Below are 26389 nucleotides of genomic sequence, written 5' to 3'. Positions count from 1 at the left end.
AGAACGTTCTTGAACTGGTTAAAACAAAACAAATGCTTTAAAAATTAGTTAAAGTATACAGCTCTGAACAAAATTAAGAGACCACTCTAAATATTTATTAAATCTCAATCTATATGTATGGAAGCCATTCCATTTCTGTGTCTGCATTCCAACACAGATAAATGTAGTCAGTAGTTTATAGAATAAAATAAAAATACATTCATTTTACACATTCCTATAAATAGTCAAACCAGAGAAACTGATAATGCTGCAGTGGTCTCTTAATATTTTCCAGAGCTCTAACAACAATAATGCTTTCTGAAGTTAATGTTGACCATAATAACAAAATATATATTGGCCCTGAGAGCTCAATGCAGTGAACATATGTTTTTTTTTCACCAGTTTCACAACAAGTTCAGCATTCACTACAGCTCTTCCTTCACACTTTTGAACTTTGTAAAGCCAAGAGGTTGAACACAAAAGCTCTTGAAATAGTACATTTTCACACAAAATCACTTAAAAACCCTCTCACTTCACGTGTCATGCTCCTGAAATCTGCCTGTAGGTGAACTCTGACCCCAATTTAGACCATTTCAGTACAACATATTTTGTACACAGCACCCTCTAGGGAACGAGGTCAGATTCAAACCAACCCTGTTCTCGCTTAATAATGAGACAGAATGAAATGCTGGGCTAACAGCAGATATCAGCAATAATATCAGAATCATGATTATGATCATGTACGGGACGTGATTTCCCATCTTCACTAACTTATGCTACATACATTGCAGCTTGTCCAAGATACCCGACAGTTTCCATTGTGTTTTGAGCCTTTTGCATTACTTTTTCTTATTGCTGTGAATGTGTTATCTACTGGTTTTTGCTCAGTCTATTTGCATAATATGTTTTATTATTTCTTGCAGTGCAGTTCTCAGGCCCAAGGTATACATCTCTCATTTTATTATTCTATTAATAGAACATGTTATTTTACAAACACTAATAGGACAAAAAGACACCTTGGTTGACATACATTTTTATTTGTAGTAACTTGCTACATGATAAAAGAAATAAGTAAATGCTAGAAAATGCTATTTCTGTTATAGACATGTTAACCCATTAAGCATGTAGAGAATGGAAACTGTACATTTGTATCACAAGAAAAGGCTATCATAAACCATAAAATTAACCGGACATACACAATGTAGTTTGTAAATGAATAAATCATAGCATATTACCTTTAAAATTATTTACAAAAAGAAATATATATACTTACATTTGTACACAGAGCCCTGTTTTAGAAGGTATTTATATGTGAAGGTAGGCAACAAAGTGCAAACCTTCCTTTTTGGAAATGTTTTCTGACCAAGCAGCTGCATAGAACTGGAGAGTCAAGCTTGGTTTAGGCCTTTTCATACTGAGCCAAGAAATCCATCAGCTCCCACACAACACTACGACAGAGGACTCAGGTCTGCTATATGTTCATGACAGGAGTCAGCTGCAGCAGTGAGCTCTGCGGGCGAATGGCGCTGCTCTTGGAATGGAGTTTCTCCAAGTTTTGTAAAAAGCCTCTTCTCTTCAGACCCTCCAGAATGACAGTGTTGCTGGAGGCCAAACTGACACGGGTCCTGCAGGGGGGAAAAGAAAGGCATGAGGTTGAGATTTTCTATAAATATACCATTTGAACAAGTTGACGTGGTCATGCCCCCCATCTGTCCACCCACACACCGGGGTGCACAGTGAGTTCAATGTCGAGAAGTTCCTCTTTGATTTATAACATACGAATTTTAAGTGCCTTACTGCAATTACACTCTATTATAAAAAAATACTCCCTCCTGTCCAAATACTGAACACTCTAATTGGACACAAGGTGTTTGTTCAGCTTACTTTAAAGGAAAAAACACAAATTGGGAGGAAGGCCAACCACAGACATGTAACCCAGAGGTTAACTAACCTCAGTACAGTGTTTATTTTGCCTGTCACTAAAGCTCCTCTAGTATGCCGTGGGAAAGTCTGGTGTGGGCTCACAGTTACGGCCTGTCCACAAAGCGGCGTGCGTTGAAAGCTTCCCCATTCACTTTGAATGGGGTGACGTCACTTTTCGCCAAACTGCATTGTGGGAAGCGAAGCGGAGCTTTGCTGGCGTGGCTCGCTGCAAAAGTTGAGCAATGTTCAACTTTTGAAGCCTCTGCAGAAGTGTCAGCCAATTGAATCATATGCCAGTACAAGCTCTAGCCAATCAAACCGCTGCTTGTGTGTCAGGGGCGGGAGATTCATGTGATTGGTTGTTGGTCGAGTTTCAGACACGCCCGCCGGCAAGCTTCAACGCACGCCGCTGTGTGGACGGGCTGTTAGAGAGGTAAGTCTTTAGGCTAAGCTGTGAAAACTAGAAAAACAAGTGTGTCTGGGCTAAGGGGTAAGGAGCATTTTCTTACTGGTTGTTATCCTTTTTTCTCTTCATATACCTATCGGTCAGTTCAATGCCTTGGAAAAGATACCCCCAGACTCAAAGTAGGTCACAATGAAATGCAAACATGATATCACACCATCTTATTGCAGTTGATATGAACAAGAGAGGAACTCACCGAGGAGAATCTATCCCACTGTCTCCCGTGATGCTCTGGTTCTCCCCAATTTCCAACGCTTCCCCGATCTCCACCCCTCTGGCTCCACTGGGCTGACTCTGAACAACTCTGCGGGTCTGAGGAACATCCGTCTCATCAATATCGTCCTCCTGCACCTCAGCCGCCCAGTCAGCAGATTCTCCATCGCCCTCATCACCCGACTTACGGACCGTCTCGCTGTCGGATTCTATCTCACTGGTCTGGCAGTAGTCAAAGATGCTACTGTCTGCAACTTCAGGCTGTTTGGGACAATCCAAATCAAGGTTGACCTCCTGTCGTCTCTCCCCCTGGACCGATGCACCTAGTCTGGGGCTAGATTCCCTTTGGGACCCCGGTGATCGAGTCCTCTGATGGCGATGATGGACCCTCCAGATGGTCTCTTCAGATCTGGTGGGGTTGAGGGAAGAATTCCTCTGAGTTGCTTGGGGAAATAAATCTTTAAATGTGCTTTCCCTTGAATCTTGTTTGGAGTCAACTTGTGTTTGGTGAAAGTTGGAATTATAAAAGTGACGATGGGGTCTTTGGTATTGAAAATCATACTCATTGTTCTGGTCAACCACCTTATGGCCTTGGTAGTCAGCTAGACCTGTCGGGAACACATTTGCAGAGTCAATAATCTCCTCTTCATTCAGACACAAGGAGCTGCAGGCATCCTCATCATCATCATCATCATCATCATCATCATCATCATCCTCCTCTGCTCTCTGGTAGAGTCTGAAGTCGTCTTCTGCAAAGCCATCAGTGTCTGTTATTGCGCTGTCTGCAATCAGTTCTGGCTTTTCTCCCATGGTCCTTTGCTCTCTATTACTGATAGTGAGGGTTCTTATCTCCTGTTGTTCCAGTGTGGCTGTAGGTTCACAGGCCGGCTGAGGTGAAGAGAGCTCTGGCCTCTGAACATCTTCCCTTTGTGGGTTGGACAGTCTGAGGGAGTGTTTCCGCTGTAAAGAGGGCTTTGGCCAGAGCAGGGTTGGGTCATGTGAGGGATTTACAACAGGCTCATAGGGATGAGTAGGGGGAATGGCATTGGTATTGGAGTATTGTTGGATGTTAGAGAGGATGTCATCTTTAGTTTGGCTGTGGTCTGGTGCACAGTTGTATTCTGGCTCGTGTAAATTGGTTCCTTCTCTCTCCCAGCTCTCCTTGCTGTTTTCGTCCCTATGATGTCGGACCTTGTCTTCTATCCGGAGCGTACTGCTCTGTGGGTAAACTGAACTGTACTGCAGTGGCAGCTCAATGTTGAGTTTCATGTCTGCTTGGAGCACATGATCAGCATTAACGTTGTACCTGTCCTTAGACGTTGGGGATGTTACTGCATGCTCTACATCTAATGTGATCATTTTTGCTCGATGTGGGTCCCACGATTTTGAGCGATGATTTGAGCGATCCTTCTTCCCTGGTACAGAAACCTTGCTTTCTTTTACCTCTCGTCTCCTTGGCTCTTTGTTTGTGGTGACATGAATAATAGGCTCAGGTTCCTTGATTGGATGAGCCTGGAAAGGGTTTTCGATGCGCTTCTTATAAAGAGATTTCCCCTCAACAGCTCCGCCTTCTTCCACTTGATCTGGTTCATCAACAGGGATTTCCCTTCTGAGCCGTGCAGGGATCAAATCCTCCCCCTCTAGATAATCCTCCGTACACATGGGAGCCTTACTCTTCTCCCGCTCCTTCTCTCTTTCCTTCTGCTTGTCTCTGGAGGAATGTGCCCTCCTCTTGCTGCGAGAGGCCTTCTGAGCAGACCTTTTCCCGGACTTAGAGGAGTGATGATGCCTGGGTTTTGAGAAGGCAAGGATCTCAGTAGACATTCCCTTATCTACTCCCTTATCATCTTTATCAATAACCCTGTCCAACACCCTCTCTATCCCTCTCTCCCTCCTCTCCTCCAGCTTCTTCATTAGGACCGTGTGGCGCGTCAAGTTGTCCACAGTCAGTTCAGGGTTGATGCGTTTGATGATTGCATGCTCCAGATCACGGGGCAAGTTATTCAGGTCCTCCTCGTCTCTTACTGGCCACTCCTCTGGAGGGAACTGGGCTGAAAACGATGCATACTCCTTCTTTGGTTTATCTTTTTTACCTCCATTCCTCCGAAACAAACTGAGACCAAACTTCCTCCCTGGCTTGGTGTCTTTTTCTTTACGGCTAGTGGCGTTACTTGTGGCCGTCGTTTTGCTGATTTCACTCGCCTGACAATCTGCCGCTGTGGAGGTGGACTGATGCTGCACTGTAGGTTTGTGATCTAATTGTCTGGGCCACTTTAAGCTCTTGCCTGTACATTCACTGATTGAAAAAGAAACTGAATGTTGGTCTGGGACAGTAGAGGGAGGGATAGTAGCTGTTACAGCGGTGGAGGCAATATTAGCGGGTGTTTGGACAGGGCTGAAGCAACTGCAAGACTTGCAGTGAGCCACTGCCAGCGTTTGAGTGTTCTCAATACAGGCGTCATTGCTCAACAGGTACGTAATGGGAGGTGGAGAGGGAGGGTCATCCGCTGAACCAGAAGTCCACCAGTTCTTCTCTCGGACCATGGTGTTGGTGATGAAATAGGTCTGAGGCGTGACGATGAAGTAGCCCTCGCCTGTATGGTAAATTTTGCGCTCTTTGATCAGAGTTCCTAGAGCATTGTAGAGGATGTCCTGAGTAGGGATGGTTATCCCTGGGACATAGAAAGAGAAAATAGTGTTAAAAGGACAAGCAGGGGGGGCAAATTAATAAGATTTGAAAGCATACAATATCTTCAAGCAAAAGGTTGACAAATTGCTTTCTGACTGAGTACAAGATGATAAAATAGATACCACTCACATCTCAGTTAATAAGAACCTAAAGCTGACAGCCAATTAGCATAGTTTAGCATAAAGAGTGAAAATCTGGAAACAGCTAATCTAGCTCTGTCATATGGTAGAACTATGGAAGCCCATTTCCGCCACTTGAAAAAAATAAAATCCCCATGAAAAGTCCTAATAATAAGTGAGATGAGATAAGAAAGTCGAAATTATGAGATAAAAAGTCATAATAATGAGATAAGAAAGTCGAAATAATGAGATAAAAAGTCATAATTATGAGATAAAAAGTCATAATTATGAGATAAGAAAGTCGAAATAATGAGATAAAAAGTCATAATTATGAGATAAGAAAGTCGAAATAATGAGATAAAAAGTCATAATTATGAGATAAGAAGTGCGCATGCGCTGCAGTGGCGCTGTCTTTAAAGGTCCCTTCATCACCTTGCTGCTCTCCACCATGCAAACAGCATCTATACTGTAGTCCTAAATAAGGTAACTATTACAGGTGACTTTTGTAAATGTTAGATGTTACATATAGCCTATATTGCAGCTAAACTACAACAATGCAGTTCATAGCTTTGACATTACCTGTTATGAACTATAATATATATGCCTATAGTTTTGTGGTAACGTTCACGCCACTAATGACAATAGTGTAGGCATACTGCTGCTGTGAGTTGCTCTAACTCTAACCCGTGAACGTTACCACAAAACTATAGGCATATATAGTATATATATTATATTCATAACAGGTAATGTCAAAGCTATAAACTGCATTGTTGTAGTGTAGCTGCAATATAGGCTATATTTAACATCTAACATTTACAAAAGTCACCTGTAATAGTTACCTTATTTAGGACTAGATGCCGTTTGCATGGTGGAGAGCAGCAAGGTGATGAAGGGACCTGTGAAGACAGCGCCACTGCAGCGCATGCGCACTTCTTATCTCATAATTATGACTTTTTATCTCATAATTATGACTTTTTATCTCATAATTTCGACTTTCTTATCTCATTATTATGACTTTTTATCTCATTATTTCGTCTTTCTTATCTCATTATTATGACTTTTTATCTCATTATTTCGTCTTTCTTATCTCATAATTATGACTTTTTATATCATTATTTCGACTTTTTTATCTCATAATTATGACTTTTTATCTCATAATTTCGACTTTCTTATCTCATAATTATGACTTTCTTATCTCATAATTTCGACTTTCTTATCTCATAATTATGACTTTCTTATCTCATAATTTCGACTTTTTTATCTCATAATTATGACTTTTCATGGGGATTTTATTTTTTTCAAGTGGCGGAAATGGGCTTCCATATAGAACCATTCAACAAGCACCTCTAAAATCCCTAATTAAAACAATACAGAACAAATATGTTGCAGAGAAAATTACAACAGGGGTTACAGCAGGACCAAATAAATAGTTCCCCTTGTAAAACAGCAAAATGTCATCTTTACACTTTGTTTTTTTGTGCAGATTAAACAAAAAAACAAAAGATAAGTGTTTGATGTAACAATAATTAAGATTAAGAGGTGCTGGTAGTTGGATTTTGTTCATTTTCAGACAGGGCAAATGTTTACAGTCTTTTTGCTAACCTAAGCTCACGGGCTGATGGCGTAAGCTTCATATTTACTTATTAACCGAAGATACAAGAACGGATACACTTCAAACACATGTACCAAATATTTAAAACCATCCCTTTAACAAGAAAGCAGTTCATATGGATTACCTGGGTGGGCTTTGCTCATGTAATTGATAAGTGCTTCCTGGTTGACGATGATTTGAGAGGAGTTCATATCGGAGATGACTGAGCACAACACCTCGGCCAAGGGAATGAACTGGGACTGGGGGACAGGGGACATCTGCACCGGGGACAGATCACCTGAAACACAAACACACACACCACCATATTATTGAGTGAAACAGGTGGGCCTGCTGCAGTACACACAAACACACCTGGGTAAGAGAGGTCTCTGTCCGACTTGTGCTGCCAGTGAAAACAACTCGGAGTGCTAAAGTTGACATTCCTTTCCTAACCACCTTCTAAATCATGACCGATGTGGTCTATTTATGTGAGTTATATGAACCATGCCTGACTGCTTTTGAAATGCCATCAGTACTGGGACAGACCACGAAATTCCATTACCCCCAGAGAAATGACCACAGGTCTGCCTGCTGGGCAGATCAGATATCCTGCCCTCCATATCATACGGCCCGACATGTCTAGGAGGTGCCCTTAGACAAACATGTATCCGAAAGTGAGAGAGACTAAGAAAAAAACACAGACAGTTTTAGAAAACATGTGTCTTATAGTTATAATAATAGGATAAAACTTGTTCTCTAAATGTATACCCCACATAAGAATCTGTACAATAGCAGGCTGAAAGTGTGACAAGCAGACTGTGGGAGCCTATTAGGCAGAAGTCACAAGGCGTTTGAATCATAAAACTAAGCTGCTTCTAAAGACAACCAGACATTTTAAAGATGTATTATTAGTTTCAAAAACAATCGCAGAGCTTCACAGGATTAACACATTGAGTAACGTAATTCAAGCAACATGCAGTGGTTAAGTTGCTTCAGGGAAAAAATGTTTGTGTAAAGCCAAATTGAAGAGAGCAGGAGGGGTTAAGATACTAGACTCTAGAGCCACAAAGACTCAGACATCAAAACTAAACGTGACATTGACACGGTTGTGTCTAAGTAATTGGTTATGATTGAAAACATGAATGTCTCTTATCTATGTTTTAGACAAAACACAGGTAATAAACATATCTTGTTTTTTTAATTGAGTTCCCTATTTACCACAATGTGAGGCAACTAAAAAGTAACATCTGACTTCTGTTCAAACTCAATTAGTAAAAGGAAGAAAGGAACATTTCCAAAAAGGTAATAAAGATAGCACCATTGTCAATTGCCAATACAAAACCTCTGATCCCACTCAGGTAATTGGCAGAAATTCTGTTACTGTCTTCACAATCTGGAAGATTGTGTTTAGGCAAAATATTAGAAATGTATATTGTCAAATTAAACTTTAAGGTGGCAAGTTTTAGTTGTAATATTTATGTTTAGGTTAATCTTAGATATTGAGGTTATGGTTAGAATAAGAATGTGAATGAGGGCTTGTTGCTGTGCATACCTTGAGCAGTAACCCCAAGAAAAGCATTACCAACCCTTGAGGGATAATATAAAAGGCCAGCTGAGAAAGGTTTGCCTTTATGAAACTGTTATTCATTTTACAAAGCTCATTTTGATTAAAACAGTTGCACACATTTTGACTGTGACTTATTTAAAAAAATATATATAGAGCACAAAGAGTAATGTCTACTAAAGACAAGTGAGCTAAGTGAGAGCATCAAAACAAACCAGATCCCACTGCTGATGAATGATTAGCATCTGGCCTGAGTTAACACAAACTCCCTTCATAGGAAGAGCAAACACAAGGGCATGACCATAACCTTACGCACAGGACTGGAACATTGGTTTAAGTTAATCAGCTACACCTCCTTAATGGGCACTAGCGGGTAAATCTTGACACAAGACACAAGATGTGTGCAGTGATCTACCTGCTAGATCTGATATAGTATTTCCAGTACCCTCACAATGCAATGCGAGTGTAAGAAATGCCATACATACAATTAATGATTGCTATATACTATATAGCCAGTGAGGAATTCTTTCTGTTATTGACTGGGACACTTTCCCCAAATGTCCAGCTGTGCTGACCACAACACTTTGTGTATGAATGTGAGAATAAAGCTCAAACATGTGGCGTTTGTGAATGTGACCGATTCTCCCATCAACCCCAGGGCATTCAATGAAAACACTGCCAAGCTCACACTTGATGTAAACTAAACATTTACAACCCTCACACTTGAACCACTTATGTCCAAAGAAGGGCAAATAAACAACTAATCAAATATCTGCCATGTTGAAGCATGACAGAACACACACATACCAAGCACGTACCACTTCTCTGGTGTGCACATATGGATTATTACTACCATGACGCATCAAAGACAGTGTTGCAAGATTTTATTTATGAAAAGTATCCCAATAAATAGCCTCAAACCAGCATAATAATAGACTGGATAATATGTGAAGAGGAAAAAATCCTACTTCTGATCAATTGAAATTACATTTGTTTTTGATGGTCAGGTATTGCATGTCAAGCCAATACTGATATGCTTTAGAAAATCACCATAATACTAATAAGAGAAAACACAGGGGGCAGTTTTACTGTAATAAAGCCTAACTTATCATTAGTGAAAACTCCCCAAATGGAAAAAAAGTAGCCCACATTTTCACAGAAAACTTTTTTACCCACCCAATAAAGTACTGGAGTATTGGTGTTGAAAACCCCATAATCTGAGCTGCTTTTTCCTCAGTAAATTGTTTAATCAAGCTGCAACTAAATCAAGCAAAGTCAGTAAAAAACAATTATCGTCACAGTGAGCTCACTTAAGGCTCATAAAGTCACAGACAGGGGTCTTTCTTTATATAACTGATCCTATGGCACATGGTGGGATTTAAAAGAAAAAGAAAAAAAGCCATCTGCCTTTTTCGGCTATGACAGAAGACGCTAATCTGACAAAACCTCAGAGCGGATATCTCAATAGCAGTCTCCCTGGGCAGTGAATTACTGCTGCTGACTTAGCTAGTCATTGTTGTCAACTTCCTATAGGAATGTCCGCCAGGCTGTCCACATAGCAACCGCCTATAACCACAGACAACAGTCAAAAGGTCAGCAGGGATAGGCCGGAGGGGGAGCCAGATAACTAATGTTTGAATCACAAGAAATCAATAAAGTTATCTGAAATCACTGCCTCCTCAAATTGAGTTCCCAGATGTCTTTGTCATGCTAGATGGTGTAATATAGTCAGGGGATTATTGTATATTGAGTCTAACATTAGCAGGCGTGACTTTCTGGGGGGTTCATGGTTGTAACCATCTTCTCTCCAGGGGGAACAGGCCTCTGTGTTCCTGTAATCTTAGACCGGGCCACCGACATTACACTCATTGTCATACACTGCATGAATACCCTGCTGGATGCCATGGCAACCGAACCCTGTGCCACAACGAAAAGGGAGGGAAGCTCGGGACCCAAACAGGAGACGAGCCTTCAGTTCAAAGGAGAAGCAATTTAATGTAGTTTAGGGGAAATTCCACACATTTTACATGTCAAAGTGAGCCGTAATAGTGAGTCCAGGAGAATAAGCGCATTTATCTTATTTCTTTATAAATGTGCCCCCCCCAAACTATACGACAGTCCCCGTTAAAAAGCCTGTTTTTCAGGTTTCAGGCTCGAAAAGGACATTCCCAGAACAAATGACCATATCTTCTCTTCTAAAAGGGTTAAAAAAATTATTCCGGGGGAGGATCCCCCGGACCGCCCTAGTATGGTTTTGTCACCATTTCCATAGCCCCACCAAAAATATTTTCCACCAGCCGCCACTGGTAAAAACTAACCTTGGATGATGGGTTAGTAGACTAAAAGCTTTAGGAATCCAAAGTACAACATATAATAAGTACCCTGTATCAAGATTGATGCAAAACAAGTGATATTTGACCTTTTTAGACAGATTTAGCAACAAAAATACTATTCTGGGGCCATATAGGTGGATGTTCCTTATCTCTGGCCCCCCTTCTTCGATTTTGACATGTGACATCTCTTTCTGACCGTTAGAGCCAATAGAATCGAAAGGAAATCTCCCCGTACACACTCATGTTAAAAAAAGGTGTGTCTTTGCGCATTCAATCTTGCTACAGAGCGTAGGAATGGCCTGCTCTGATATTTTAAAACGGAATTGCAGTTTTATTGCTTATAGATTATCAGAACATTTCAAAGGGGACACAGACACATTGGATATTAACCTATGGATTAACTACAGCATCGTTGTTATCGTTTTAATGCCATTGAAGACCAGTTTTGACCAGACAAAACCAAGGTAAGCCATGTTAGCGTTGTAGGCTACCTAGTGCCACATGTTTTGATGTACGTTTTTGTTGATAACGTCGCGAGTTTGTATCTTTCAGTGTTGAGGTAGGCACCGTTAGATTCTGTTTCTTTACGATCATAAACGATGTGTTGGATGTGCAGCTAGGATAAGGAATAAGGGAGCTAGGAGTGATTTTCGGTGCAGTAATAGGTTAGCATTTTTCGCTCGGGGCCAATTCAGAGGCTCACTGTTAGCATTGTGTGTTTTTTTGAGAAAAAAAAATGAAAAAGATCAGTTAAATGAGTTTTTTCCCGTTATATGGATATAAAATATTCATAGTTTATTAAATATTAAGGTTCCTTAGACGTTGTTTCCTGCAAATGATGTGATTTCGGCCCCGGAACCGGGTCCGTGGGGCTTAAGAGATGATCCAGTGTTTTTGAAACATCACAAATAAACACAAGAAACAGTTCCTACAAACTATTGTCCATGCAGCAGAAGAAGAGGTTAAGTGAAAAACACAAATAGACAACAGTGAGTGTGAGACATGAAATTATAATTATGAATTGTAAGACAAAACCTCTGCCAACCTTAACTCAATAAATATTGTTTTGAATATCCCATTAAATCATCCAATGACCTCCACATTGAGAACCACTATCATAATATTTAAATGTTGTGTATTATACGTTTTATTACAAGAGATCATTGCTGGGCACCTTTGTACCTCACCAGGTAACTCCTCTGCCTGTCTCTCTCTCACTATCAGAATGAATCAAAAAGACTTGATAATGATAATGACCATAACATGAAAAAAGTGACAAACCTCACACCATGCTTTCTGCTCCATGCAGAATTAAAACATGTATTTCTTCCCATGTCATATACTTTCCATGTGAGAATAACTTCTCACACCTGGGGGATACAAGTGATTGTGCAGAGCATTGACTGAGACCTTCTGTCTTCTATCCCCAATGAGATCTTTTTGGCTGCTGACACTGATCAATGACACATGTATTCACATGGCTGTGTCTTTAGCTGGCCACATGAGTCTCATTTCATACGTGATTACATTACCTCCAGATTCTTGTGAGAAAACACTCACATGCCATACAATGCAGCACGTACTGTAGACCAAATAGCTGCACCCACCCTGCTGCTCTCAGTGCGAAGATCAATCCATGCACCTACTGATTTTCAGAAAGGATTTAATCTATATTCTCGCCTTGATGAAAGACCAGAAACCAAAGTAAGGCAGACGATAGCACAACTTGTGACTGGGGCCTCGAGATTATACGATAGGATGATAAGATATGTGTCTGAGAGAGTGGGCTTCCAGAGAGGACATGGAACGAAGGGTTTTCGCTACAAGCCTGATGTTTCAGTTAGATTTTTACCAGAGATAGCATGAAGGGGAAAGGTCAAAGACGAGATTCAGTCACAAGTTGTGCTATCGTCTGCCTTACTTTGGTTTCTGGTCTTTCATCAAGGCGAGAATATAGATTAAATCCTTTCTGAAAATCAGTAGGTGCATGGATTGATCTTCGCACTGAGAGCAGCAGGGTGGGTGCAGCAAACAGGCTAATCTTCTCTCTCCCTCATTAAGGACACACTGCAAGGCATTCAACATGAACTTGAGGCCTGCCCAAACTGAAAATCCCCCTCCTGTCTCCCATTGCCTGAGACCTTGAGAAGAACACGCTTCAGTGAGTTTCCAGTTAAGTCTCTGGTGAGACAATGTCAAACATTCATACACTCAGATTTAGTGTAATGGGAATAGATGCCAACAGTAATTTATGTCATGACTTCCTCCCAGTCCCACCACCACTTCCCTTTGTTTTGGGTTTCTTGGTCTAGCAGGCCTTCGTGAACCCACCCTCCCCTTCTTATGTGCGTATGTGCAACGCATCACACTTTTTAAAAGTGCTTTACGAGTTTGTGTCTTTCACTCCCATACAACACACAGACGTGGGCGTTGCAGTTAAATGGCCCAATAAATTGAGTGAAAAGATCCCTTCAGAGAGCCATCACAGGCCAAATGTCCCCAAAACCAAACCTCGCCCAGTCTAACAACACTGGCCCTTCCTGTGCGTCCACTCCGAAAGCACTTGGAGAAACACTGTATGGCCCATTTGATCAAAGTGCTTGCAGCAAACATCTGCTTTTCTTGTCAATGTCATCAACACTGCTGCCACAGTCCCACTTAAAACACACCAATAACCAGTGAAACGCAAAGTCTGAACATTTTACAGCTTTATTGATTGATTCTCAACAATAAAACATGCATTTCCGCATGGGCATTTTGGCCTTCAGTCTGTGCTCTCTGATTGCCCTTCCAGTTTACTAGTTTCATCTAGAAATATTGACTGGATATGAACACTGACTTTTGAATTTTACATCTAAAAGGTGAACAGTTAGGAAGAAAAGTCAAACTTAAGAGAATTCATGAGCTAAAACTTTTAGAAATGAGGAGAAACACAGGCAGGCTTTGTGTTGACTCCCGTCACTATAGAAACCTATACTGAGGCAGCGACCTGCCACATGCAATACAAAGCCAAAGAAAAAGAAGAACCAGCAGCAGAAATATAATAAGGGTGTCTATAATCCAGCTCAAGCCTTGGGGATCACTTTGCCAAATCAACCCTTTGACATTTAACATATGTTGGCAGGAGGGCATACACAGGCTATGACTAAGCTTCTGAAATTCACAGAACTTGAAACATTTACGCTCACATAGTTGGTCACTGCAGATCTTGGCTGTAGCTGTAAAGCCATTAAATAATATTCTTACCATCTGATTCACAGTAAGAACAATTTGAATAGCAGCCCATGCCACAAGAAACAAATGACAAGGTGCTTTACTAATGTTAGAAAAACGATAAAGTCATGTTCATGTGGAGTGGGAAAAGCACCTGAGCAGGTGTTTAAAAGAAGACAATGTGCAGGTAGACAGGCCTGTATTTAATAGCACAGCCCAAAGTGCTCTGTGTAACATGACACTGGCACTTTACTTTCCCATCTTTTTACCTCATACCTCTCAGACCTAATGGCCACACCCTGAGATATCTGGCTCTCATCTGCTTTCATGAACATTAGTCCAAAGTCTGCCTGGGCTGTTTCTGCCAGACGCTTGGAAGACCAAGTTATTACAATTTGGACCAAAGTACCTTTCCTATGTTCTTTAATGGTACATGTTTTTCACATTTCTGTATACAAACTATGTCCAAGTCCTCTGCATCCTCTCAGGCCAGATTTTTCACATCTCCAGAGTAACCACTTCATCTCTGCTCGAATCCAGCCCAGATCTAATGAACCTTGTATTTCATCTAGGGATGTCCCGATCACCTTTTTTTGCCCCCGATCCGATTCCGATCATTTGATTTTGACAATCTGCCGACACCAATTTTTCCCGATCCGATCTTTATGCAATGCATTAAAAGAAAAAAAGGTAACAGATAACGGCTGGTCATCCAACGCGATGAATTCAGCTATCTTGGCTGTTATTCTTTTGGCCTTTTCACTGTTTTGGGGCAATTTCTCTTTCCTTTTAAAAGTCTCTGAAAGTGTCGGTTGTTTCAGTGCCGTTACCTGAGTGGCCGCTGTGTACTCGTCGTGTTGTTGTTGGTGTTTGTTTCTTAGGTAGCGTATTAGATTGGTCGTGTTGAACGTAGCTCTGTTCACCACGCGGAACCTCCGTCTTGCAAACATTGCATCTGGCTGTTACACTGCCTTCGCTTTCAATTTTATAATACTTCCAAACTCCTGACATTTTCTCCGTCCCGACTCCCGAGTCACCAGCTGAACGTAGCCTCTCGTTAGCTTACTGCTACTATTAGACACTGCGCCCACTCTGTTGCCAGATTTGAGAGAAATAAGCAACCAGGTCTGAAAACAAGCCCAAAAGAAGCAACACATACATGATGTTGTGTAATTTTAAACCAAAACTAAGGCCTCAGGATGACTTTAAGACGTGAACATGGTCATTTTTGTTTTGTAACATTAAATAAAATAATACAAATATTTTATAAAAGAAATCCCGATCCCCGATTTTTTTCTCCCGATTCTGATCTTTTGAAAATCACGTGATCGGCTTCGATCCCCGATCACGTGATCGGATCGGGACATCTCAAGTAATATGACTTGATCGCTTTAAACTCCGCACACTGAGCTCTGATTGGTCAGCAGGCGGTGCTTTCACTGAGTTGATCTCTTAGCCTGCAACCTAACCTGCTCCGGAGCAGGGGGGTATACTACGAAGCAGGATTTTCGTTTAGCAAGATAACTTCTGGGATTTCCGGTAGTACGAAGCTGGTTCACTTTTTAGCGGGCTAGATCTCCATGGTGACTTATCCTGGAACCTAGTCTGTGCTCCGAAGCAGGATAGGTTCCAGGATAAGAGATCAACTCAGCGAAAGCACCACGCCTGCTGACCAATCAGAGCTCAGTGTGCGGAGTAAATACAGTTTAAACTGCCGTTGCAGGAAAGACGGCCGGCCAAAATCACCGACTGTGTGAACGTGAAAATGAATAGAACATCACCTCCCATCTTCAGAGCAATCTAACTATTATAACTATTATACTATTAGGCTATGTTAAGAAAGCTTAATTAAATATCTGCCACAACATAAGTAACCGGATCAAAGTAACATTACGTAGCCTACAGTCCGCGGCACTGTGAGTGCAGACGTCGATGTGTCCCATTATCATTCATATAACATGATCATAATGTATCATATATTTCCTTATTTGAGTCAGCTGAGCCGTATCTGGCTGTGCAACACTCACAGTGTCACATACTGTATGCATAAGTATTATTTTAAGCAACACATTAAGTTGACGAAACACTCGAGTCAAATGTAATTAAAGTCAGATCCACTCGTGTCTTGGACGGGGCAGTGATATCATAAACCTGTTAATGTACGCATTCAAACACTTTTTCTGTTCCCAGCTGTGTTCACCTTGCAGGTGCAGCTATGTGGCTTTGATCCTGGATAAAGTGTTTAAGTCATGGATGTTTAAAGTTTAACTTCTTCATATGTCTAATATTATAGTTGACTTTTCATTCAGGAAGTATGACGCTGCGCTGTCAGACTCAGTACGCTTCTCCATGTTTGTGATTGGTCGAATGCTCCAGATACCACCCCTTTTATGTGAACGTGCACCTAACTAGATAGGACACGGCTGGCTTGAGCGAACGAGTTGATAGCCAGCGTTGTAGGACAGTTTAGCGAGAGTGGCTTTGTTTTGGATTAAGTCAACCGGATAACTCAAAACATATCCAGGATAGGTTGAACTAGATTCGTAGTATACCCCCCAGATTAGCCGCACAGCATAAATTACCATGGAGATCTAGCCCGCTAAAAAGAGAACCAGCGTCGTAGGACCAGAAAGCTGGAGTTTTCCCTGAAGTTAGCCGGCTAAGCGAACATCCTGCTTCGTAGTACAGGCCTCAGGTCTATGAAAACAAGCCCAAAAGAAGCAACACATACATGATATTGTGTAATTTTAAACCAGGATGACTTTAAGACGTGAACATGGTCATTTTTGTTTTGTAACATTAAATAAAATAATAAAAATATTTTAATAAAAAAATTAATTAATTTAAAAAATAAATTCCCGATCCCCGATTTTTTTCTTCCGATCTTTTGAAAGTCACGTGATCGGCTCCAATCCCCGATCACGTGATCGGATCATCTCTAATTTTCATCTTAATACCAGACGTTCTGGATATCCCAGAGATCAGTGATGTGGGACTTGAAGAAAGATTCAAAACAAATGGTCAAAAGTATTTCCACAGAGGTTGTGATATTCGGACTTTTAGTGCCTCTATAAAAAAACTCTACATGACGTACCAGGGTTACTTTTTCAACAGTCCTTTTCTCGAAGATCCATAGAAATGAGTCAGATTCAGATATTTGTGTTGTTAGTCAAGCTTTACCATTTTTTATACACACTCAGATGTTCTTGATTCTCCTGATATTCTGCCTGAACTTTTTGTTGCCTCTTAAAAAACTCATAGTTGCGGGTGATTGTTATCTTGATTAGTTATCACTGATTACTTCAGACTGTCTTAGCAAAATATCTTAACTTGCTACAGATGATAACGGAGAATTAAACATCCTTAAAAGGAGCATACTGAAAGACTTTAAACCTTTATACTACAGCCTGAATTTGATAAAATAATGAGAGTCCAAAAGGGGAATGTTGTCGTAAAGAAGAAAAAGTAATAACAAAAACAAAACTTAAATAACTTTAAATGATGTGGTAGATCACAGGAAATTAAGATAAAAGATCCAGTACAAGCAATTTAATTTGATTTAAAAAAGCCTGGGCTCTGGCTGATGACCCTTTTGACTGGTTTACTTCCAAAGTAATTTTCTGCATGAAAAATGCTTAATCATAAATGCAATTTAGTATTCCTGCAAACACTGAAAAAAAGCAATATTGCATTTCAATACCTAATGTTTGCTGATCGTTTACTAACAATAGTCTTAGTCCTCAACAACCAGTCACTGTACAGTGAAATAGAACATCCTCATTTCATCATTTTATCATTACATTTGACATTGTGAAATATTGTAATAAAAAGGCATATTCATTCTTCAGTTTTGGCCAAAATTGTGCTTTGCGATGTCTCAGTGGCATTGACCTTTGACCCCTAAAGTCTAATCAGTTAATACTTGAGTCCAAGTGGAAGTTAATACCAGACTGAATAAATGACCACAAGATGTTCCTGAGACGGGACAGACAGACACTCGATGGACAGCACGCATACAAAAGGATGGACAGACGATCCGAAAGCATAATGCCTCCCACCACTGCTTGCCGCGACCGTGGAGGTATGAAAATGAACGTGTTTCGAATCCTTTTTTGTTGATGTAACAGTAGGTGTAGCCAAAGGTAGAAATGTAAGGCCCTGTTTTGTTCACTATTTAAACTCCTAGCTTGATTTGTGCATGGTTCCACTGATGATAAAAGGTCAATTCTGCTCTGACAGATCCCTCTCAAACTTACCAGTAGAGCTAAAGTCTTGAGTATCTCAAGTTTCATCTTATTCAAAGATTGAAGTATTTTCACTCACCTGACACCCCACCACCAAAACATATACACACAATCTAAGAGTTTCTCCAGCAGTTCCACACCCCTTAATCAAGAGTGATGGCAGTCATTGGTTGCAGATGAAACCCATTTCCTCTTAACCAAGCTCGAAGTAAAGCAGATTCCTGTGTTTGTTATCCCAGCATTAAGAGCAGCGCTCCTGTCCAGTGTCTGCCATATGATACATAGCTTCTTAATATCCTGATACATAGTCAGCACCCAGATCCTTGAAAGTGTATTTTACTCCTGAAATACAATTACACAGCACTTTTCTATCACAGAACCTATGTTAGCATACCATTACATTTATCAATGCTAAATAAGGCAAAGAAAACATCCTGTCAGGAAACTGAAGAGTAATAGCAATACCAAACTTAATGCAATAGAGCCTCAATTCTGTGGTGACCCATTTGTCTGACCAGAGAGTGAATGAAGATAAATCCCACGAGGGAAACCCAAGCGGCCGCTGACAGTTTGTGTAAGCTGAGGAATAAAGAGGAAACTCCTAGACTGTTGTTGTTGGCACCGCTCCATCCAACTCTACTGTACAGCCCAAATGTGGGTCGATAAAGAGGCCGACATGCCTGATTTGCACCAGGGGTTAGCTTCCTGCTCAATGGGAAAGGATGTCGCAAACAAATGATGTGCTGAGAGGCAGGCACGCAACACGGAAAGTCTCTCACATGTGAAGGCACGTCCGAGGGTCACGCCTGAGAATAGAGGTCAAGGTTTCCTTATATCTGACCCGCTTACTGAACCATCTTTTAAAAGCACAGGAAACAGAAAGACATTCTAGATGCAGACATATATCCTTGGCTCTGGCATAGTCAAAGACAATAGGAGTGATGCTGGTATTAAACTGCAGCATAATTAACTTACACCAACAATGCAATTTGGAAAACAATCTAAAAGTTCAATAAAGCTTCACAAGTCACAGCGGCTGCTTTTCTTTCCCTTTAAAGGTCCCATGTCATGCTTTTCCGGTTATTACCCGTCCCCTTGTGTTATGAAGGTTTGTATGCATGTAAACGGTCTGCAGAGTCACAAACCCTCAAAGTGCACCCTGTAGCGAGTAAAACTCTAACACAGAAAATATCTGTCTATGCTGCCCCAGAACGCCTCGTTGGAGATTTCTCTTTTTCCATTGTTTTCTTCCTGGGTATAGTGACGTGCCCATACCCAAATGGACCCCCTCAGAATCCCCCCCCTTCCCGCGTCCATTTGCGATGTCTCGCTGTCTCGCAGACCCCACGCAGCAAGCAGGAAATGAACCCAGCTCGCACTGTCCGCACCCAGACCCCACGCAGCATTCTCATCTGTTTGTCCTTACTGGTGTCATTTTCTGGTTGCTAACGCCATTGTTGGAGAAATACTGTTTTCTCCACTCTTTGGGTTCTTTTAATGCACTGATATGATGTGTGGCTCTGAACTGTGTATGACCTTGCAGCTGCCTCTTCTTGTGATAGGAGGAGGCAGGGCATTTCAGGTTGTTGATATTTATGAGAAGACAGACTTGCTGTCTCCTAAATATCTCATTTCTATGAAGCGTGAAGGAAGTACGTGACTCTTTCCAGAAGACGTCACAGATGACCCATCGCAGATGACCCGATTTTCTGACACCCGCGGCTGATATTAGCGCCACCTCGATTTACGACTTTGTTGTTATCTCCTGTGTTTTGGACTATATAAGCCTGATGTTTTTTGCTGTTCCTTTGAGCAACATACCCCATGTGTGTGAGATAACCCATATCCTTTGTATGTGATTTAACTCTGCTCCTTCTTGCAAGAATAAATTAGTTACCTGATCATTGATTCTCAACCTGGTGTCAAGTGATATTTTTCTAACAGCCATTGTAACACATAATCACTGATGTTCCTCTGTAACGGTGGCAGACCATAGTGGTAGACTCATCAGAACAGAGTGGGCAAGCTGACCAATCAGAGCACAGTGGGCTCACAGGGAGGGGGGGGGCAGGAGCTCCAACAAGGCGTGTAGGACAGAGAGTGACATTCAGTGAATACACATACTATACAGAGATGCTGTATGAGAAACCAATGTGAGTTTGGAAAATTGAACAATGTAAATCTATTCTAAACCTCAACAATGGAATTATGATCAGTAGAAATGGCCATGACATGGGACCTTTAACAATTTCATTTATCCAGTCAATTGTTTATTTCGTCTTGAATTAATTGGATGTTCTTTGATCTACCAACCAACAATAATAAAAACCTCGACTCTGTTGAGTTATAGCCGATTGAGGATCTTCCAACCCCTCACATAATACGGACTTTTTGTTAAATGTTAAACTTGAGAAACAGCAGCATGTATATCATGTTTCTGATTAATGCCGCAATGTCAGTGTCGATAAAAGGCTTTAAAAAACTAAGAAATTGGGACTTGATTAGAAGATACAGTATGTTTTAGTTAATTAGGACTATATTTGGTGTGATGTTAATCCTTAGTTTAAAAGCTACAGTACAATAGTTCATGAGAACTGTTAGCAAGTCAGTAGAGAAGTTCAAATAAATTAGCATAAAGCATCTTTCAAAGACATTATTCCAGGTATATTCCCAATCCTTGGGAAACAAACTGTGAAAACTAAGCTCTTTCCAAACGTTGTACTAACCCAGTTAATGAATAAACAGGTTGAAATAGTTAGCTAAAAGTAATGAATAAACAATCAAAGTAGTTAAGTCAAAGTAATGAATGGATTAATCATTCTGGTTTTGGATTTGACAAAACGAAACAATGAAAGTTCCTTAGTATACTTAGTAATGAGTTGAATAACATCCAGTATATAATCCATTGATGAAAACAGAAATAAGGTTTGGACTAACAGAAGCCAGAGTGTGGAACACCTGGAGAATGTATTGATGTGTGTTGCTCTCTGAAGCCAGCTGACCTGCAGCAGCTTGTTAGCAGGAAGGTTGCAACCTTTGACCTGCGCTGCTTAGTTAGGACAGGGTGGGCCATTTAAAGCTGATGAGGGGGTGTCATGGTTAATAAGCGCACATCTGGAAGAGTTATGACCATTAGTGAAGCGCGTTGAGACTCTGACAAAATACCCTCATGAAAGGAGACACCACGCTGTGTGAAAATACAACACTTTCAAGTGAAAATTAAAGAGCAGAAACGAGGCTTTCTCAGCCGACAAACTCAGGAAATGATCTCAAGGGTAAATGAAGCATTTAAGGAATGCTTCACCCCTTCATGGTATGGCAAGTTAAATGAAATGTACCATTTATAAAGGAAACTTGGCTGAAAAGTGCCTTAGTTCTCCAAATAATACACAGGGGGGGACCTACAGTATGTCCTGCAACGGCTAGAAAAGTGTTTTCCATGGCCAAAGTAAGGACTCGTTCACATCCACGTTCAAAGATGGCAGGAGCTCTATGTAGTGAGGTTACACGATATGTCATTACACCACGGGCTGACTACTTATAAATGTTTCAGCTCTGGGATCTACGCTCATCCTGCTGCAGGGACAATAGTAGGACTCTGAATAATGCAGAACGAGCTTACAGTCATAATGAAGCCTCTGGTTTCAACACGAAAAGCCTGGATTTTTGTGAAATTAGTTCGAGGAATTTAGGATTTTATAAAAGCCCACTGCCAAGATAATTACTGCATCATCAGACACAATATTAATGAATTACCAATCTGAATAAAGGAATAGTTTGACACTTTAAGAGTTACCCTCGTAAAAGTTAGATAATAAGATTGATACGACTCTCAAGTCTCTACGTTCTATGTAGCTAGTTTTATCTTGTGAGTTTAATCTGGACAAAGCCATCAATTTCCTCCTGTTCCCAGTCCTTACGCTTAGCTAGCTTATGATCCCAGCTCTGGCTCTAAAGTTAACCCTCAGACTCAAAAATCGCTTTATCTAACTCTCAGTAAGAAAGTGAATAAGCACATTTCCCACAATGCAAAACTATTATTTTAGGCAGAACAAAGATTATTGCAACGCGTAAACCATCTTGATACAATAAAGCTGAAGTCGATTACTCTTCAATCCTTTTGTATTTATGTGGCAGGTAGACACCATAGCATGATTCAAGTTTTCACTCACTACATGTGGTAAACAAGTATTTTGTGAGGTAGATGTAATGTATTGTGTCCATGAGTAAACAACTGGACCACTAATGGTGGTGAAAAAACTTGAATCTATTGATCACGGCAGAAACAAAAAACACCAACACATAATTTTCTCTAGTTCTCCTTTTCATATTTTGTGTTTCCTGCAGGTTACCATATGCTAATTAAGGAAAGATTTGAACTCAAACAGGATTATTCAGAGTATTCAGGTTACAGTGTAAATGTAAATATACAGTACTGTCAATAATGATCGTAAATTAAATGAGTCTATGGTGGAATTTCAGTATTTTTCTGTAAACAACAGCTGAAAAGGAAGAAAATGGCTGAGGAGATAATTTAAAGTGAGGAATGAGAACCACGTTCATGCGTTAAGAGGAGAGGTCAACCCCAGTGCCAGGGGGGCCCATTCTCACAACGCAGCCTGTTCATACTAACTCCTGCCTGTTTACCTCGGACTAACCTCACCACGAGCCCCTTCCTCCATCAACCCTCCCACACACCTCTCTTTCTGCGTATTCTCCCCTCAAAAAAGACCCACAGAACGATCTGTCTTCCCTCAGGCGATTAGCACTGATAACCAGACAGGACCAATAAGCTTATGTGCCCCAAAAGCTTTGTTTTACATCTATTTGATTAATAACTTAAACCACATCTGGTCTATTTCAGCCAAACATCTTCTAACCTTTACTTCCCTTTTATCTCCTCACGTCAGTAAAGTCACGTCTCAACCTTGCTCTGACCTGAGAAAGGAAATATGGCTGTTTGGTATTCACTGTAGCACATAACTAATAACGTTTCTGTTTTCTAACTGGCATATTTATATGAGGACAATGTCAAGGCCTTTAAGTCCATGCCTGATATCAATCTAGGAGTCTGACTTTCACAGTCCCTCGCTGGCCATGAAATGGGGGGGACATTAATCCTGGGTAACAGAGGAGCGGCGGTGGTCTGCAGCCAGTCGCTGGGTGATTCACTGCTGACCCATTCTCAGTGAGGAGGCCGTAAACAGGACTCTTGACAGTCTGCCAGCACTGATTACCATACAAATTGCTGCGGTGCGAGGTGAAGGATTTTTTAAGGAGAAGAAGGAGGTGACAAATCCACACACACAATCCGAGACGTGTTTGCTTACAAGTGTCTGGTGTGAAGCTCAAACATGAGGAGTCTGTAGAGGTTTCAGCACAGGCCTCACATCCGATTGTGAGCTCTGGTGTCTGTGTGCACCTTTGTGCTGACGCAGCGCATAGCAATAGAGCTCAACGTCACCTTTGGCTTTCACAGTGTTTGTTTGTGAAACTGTCTCTCAGCAGGATGGCATGTCAGCCTCCACCTCCCCCCCCCACTGTCGCTCCACGCCCCCTCGGGACTCCCCTTGTGTGGTCTCGTCCTCCCCTTCATATCACATTCCTCCCTTTACTTGTCTGTGCACCTTTCAATTTGCCCTGGCTGATGGATTGATACAAAGTTAGCAGGTAGACGGCGGCATCCGGACTAAAAACACATTATGGGAAAGAACCTGAAACAGAGGACAGACAGCTGGAGCAGATGGGGACTCAAAGCCAATGTTTGTGTTGCTAAATCACTATCAACAACCAAAAGGGACCTGCTGCAGCTCAACAATAGGAAACCTGCCCCTAAAACTACTATCCTGCCGCTTCCAAATTGCATGGGATGTGCCTTTTGGAGTGGAAGGGGGTGCTTTGTGGCAAAAACATTAAAAACAGTTCCCGCAGGTGTCAATTTGCAACCACCTAGAGTTCAGCATCTTCCTTCTGAAGTGGCAAAACATGTGAATAACCTGGTGCATCTCTTAAGAATACTGTCATTAGGTGTAAGCCCTTACAGAGGGTTGTCATTTTCTCTAGCAGCCGGTGCTGTCGGGCATTTACAGCCCATGAGATCATGCTATAGTGAGCTACATAAAGGTTTCCATTCGGTTTCCGTGCACATATATCCTGCTTTAAAACATCAGAACAGAGCCAGAGAAGGAGAGTAATTAAAGGTAATTACATGGTATACAGAGCTTTGTTTACAAGCTAGGGTAAACATATCAATGTGTCGACAACAATGGAAGGCCGATTGGTGATGTCGTCCTATAATGCACCAGACCTTATACAGGGGGACAGAGATTCAAGGAACATTGTGTCTGAGGCAACAAACACTTGTAGTGTTAGTTTGAGACAACATTTAAATGATCATAGCAAAAAAAGGTATTCTTTTTTCAAATGATAGCACTTTCTTTAAGGTGTTTCACATAAGAAGAAAAATCAGGTGAAAAACCAAAGTGATCACATTTTCAATTTTTGTTTTGAACAGGTGTTATATGCCTCTGCACAAACAAATGACTGAGTGACAACATAGTGGTCATAATTGTCTACATCTAGAGTTAGAGATATGGAGAACATAATAAAATAAACTTCTGTTCCCAACAACTTTAAGATGAAAAGATTTTAAAACACATGGAACAGAATTTAGTACTCATTCTTCTTCTTCAGAGGAGGAAGGGTTTTAACCTCTGGCATCCCAGTGTTGAAAGTGTATTGCTTTCACACTTTTCTCTCAGGGTGGTAAACAAATGTTGTTTGTGCCATCTCTCACACCTGTGATAACTTGGTCTGCATGTGGATGCATTGTAGGCTTACACACTGTAATACATGGTTGTATTTGGTAAGTTCTTTGACTTTAGATGTGAAAAGCTATGAAAAGAGGATTGATGTTACATACCGACAGCTTTGATGATAAATCCCTTTGGTGACCTCAGAGCTCTGCGCATCCACGCTTCTCTCAGCACCTCCAAGTTGTTGGCGTTCCCCTGAATGAAAAGCACCAAGTTTTCCATCCATCCCTGAAAGTACACTTCAGCTACAGCTTTGACGAGTCTCTTATTCCATGAACTACGCAAATTCTGCGCCTTAAAGTCCGCAAAAATCTCCTGGCCGCTGGTAGTGTTGCCATTAAGTTTCACTCCTCCGGCGCGCAAACTCTCCTCGTCCGGGCCGAAGACTACGGCAATCGAAGCGGCGGAGAGCTGCACAAACCGCGGCTGCTGAGACATTTCTAACGCCTCTACTGGCTCCAGGACGGAGCTTTCATGCTAGAAATCGCAATGCACTTGTTAGGAGAGAGATATTCTGTCTGAAAAATCAAAATAAACGCCGTGTTTTGCCACGCATTCCTCCAGTCCGCGTCTGAATCCTGGAGCGAGTGAAGCGCAGACTCTGGACGTCGTCCGGCTGCTGTCTGTCGGCTCCCAGGGAAACCAGTGACGCTGCACAGGGGAGGAGGGGGAGGGCTTACACACAGGTAGACCTCCCACTGACTGTTGCTTCCAGTGTGTGTGTGTGTGTGTGTGTGTGTGTGTGTGTGTGTGTGTGTGTGTGTGTGTGTGTGTGTGTGTGTGTGTGTGTGTGTGTGTGTGTGTGTGTGACTGTTGCTTCTCTTCTGTAGATATCTGCCGGACAGGTGTTGGTTCACTCATGATTTTGATTGTAGTAATGACATTTATTGTTATGTTAGGGTTTTTTTGTTTGCTCTACTATCTGTTAAGTGTTTTAATCTAAGATAAGGTAAGATTTACTTTATTGATCCTAAATTGCCTTGGACATTTTTTATGTCATAGCAGCATGTTAAAACAAGGCATTGTATAAGGGGGAAATAAGAGTATACAATAAACAAACATAGAATAGAACCATCTCAAAATAAAAAGCAGAACAAAACTAAAAAGTAAAATATATATACATGTTGATCGTGAAAGACACAAATCTGTAGACTTTCAAATAAACACTAGAAGGGCAAAAAACAGCTAAAAAGATTGTTATAGTACGATATAATTTAATATGCTTGCAAGGAAGGGCATATTA

The 26389-nt window shown here is 41.2% G+C and overlaps 1 protein-coding gene across 1 annotated transcript; it reads right to left on the bottom strand.

The window, feature by feature from the left end:
• Positions 1–996: 996 nt before the first annotated feature.
• stox1 (storkhead box 1) lies at positions 997–25775 on the bottom strand. Its single transcript, XM_034101442.2, is given in 6 exon segments — positions 997–1604; positions 2562–2922; positions 2925–3153; positions 3155–5250; positions 7123–7275; positions 25254–25775. Coding segments are annotated over 6 exon segments (3324 nt in total). The 5' UTR covers positions 25585–25775; the 3' UTR covers positions 997–1450.
• Positions 25776–26389: the final 614 nt, after the last annotated feature.

This window comes from Pseudochaenichthys georgianus, chromosome 15, assembly GCF_902827115.2.
Source record: "Pseudochaenichthys georgianus chromosome 15, fPseGeo1.2, whole genome shotgun sequence".
In the NCBI taxonomy this organism is placed as follows: domain Eukaryota; kingdom Metazoa; phylum Chordata; class Actinopteri; order Perciformes; family Channichthyidae; genus Pseudochaenichthys; species Pseudochaenichthys georgianus.
The sequence above is the reverse complement of the archived record's forward strand: the minus strand, read 5'-3'. Positions and strand labels throughout refer to the sequence as shown.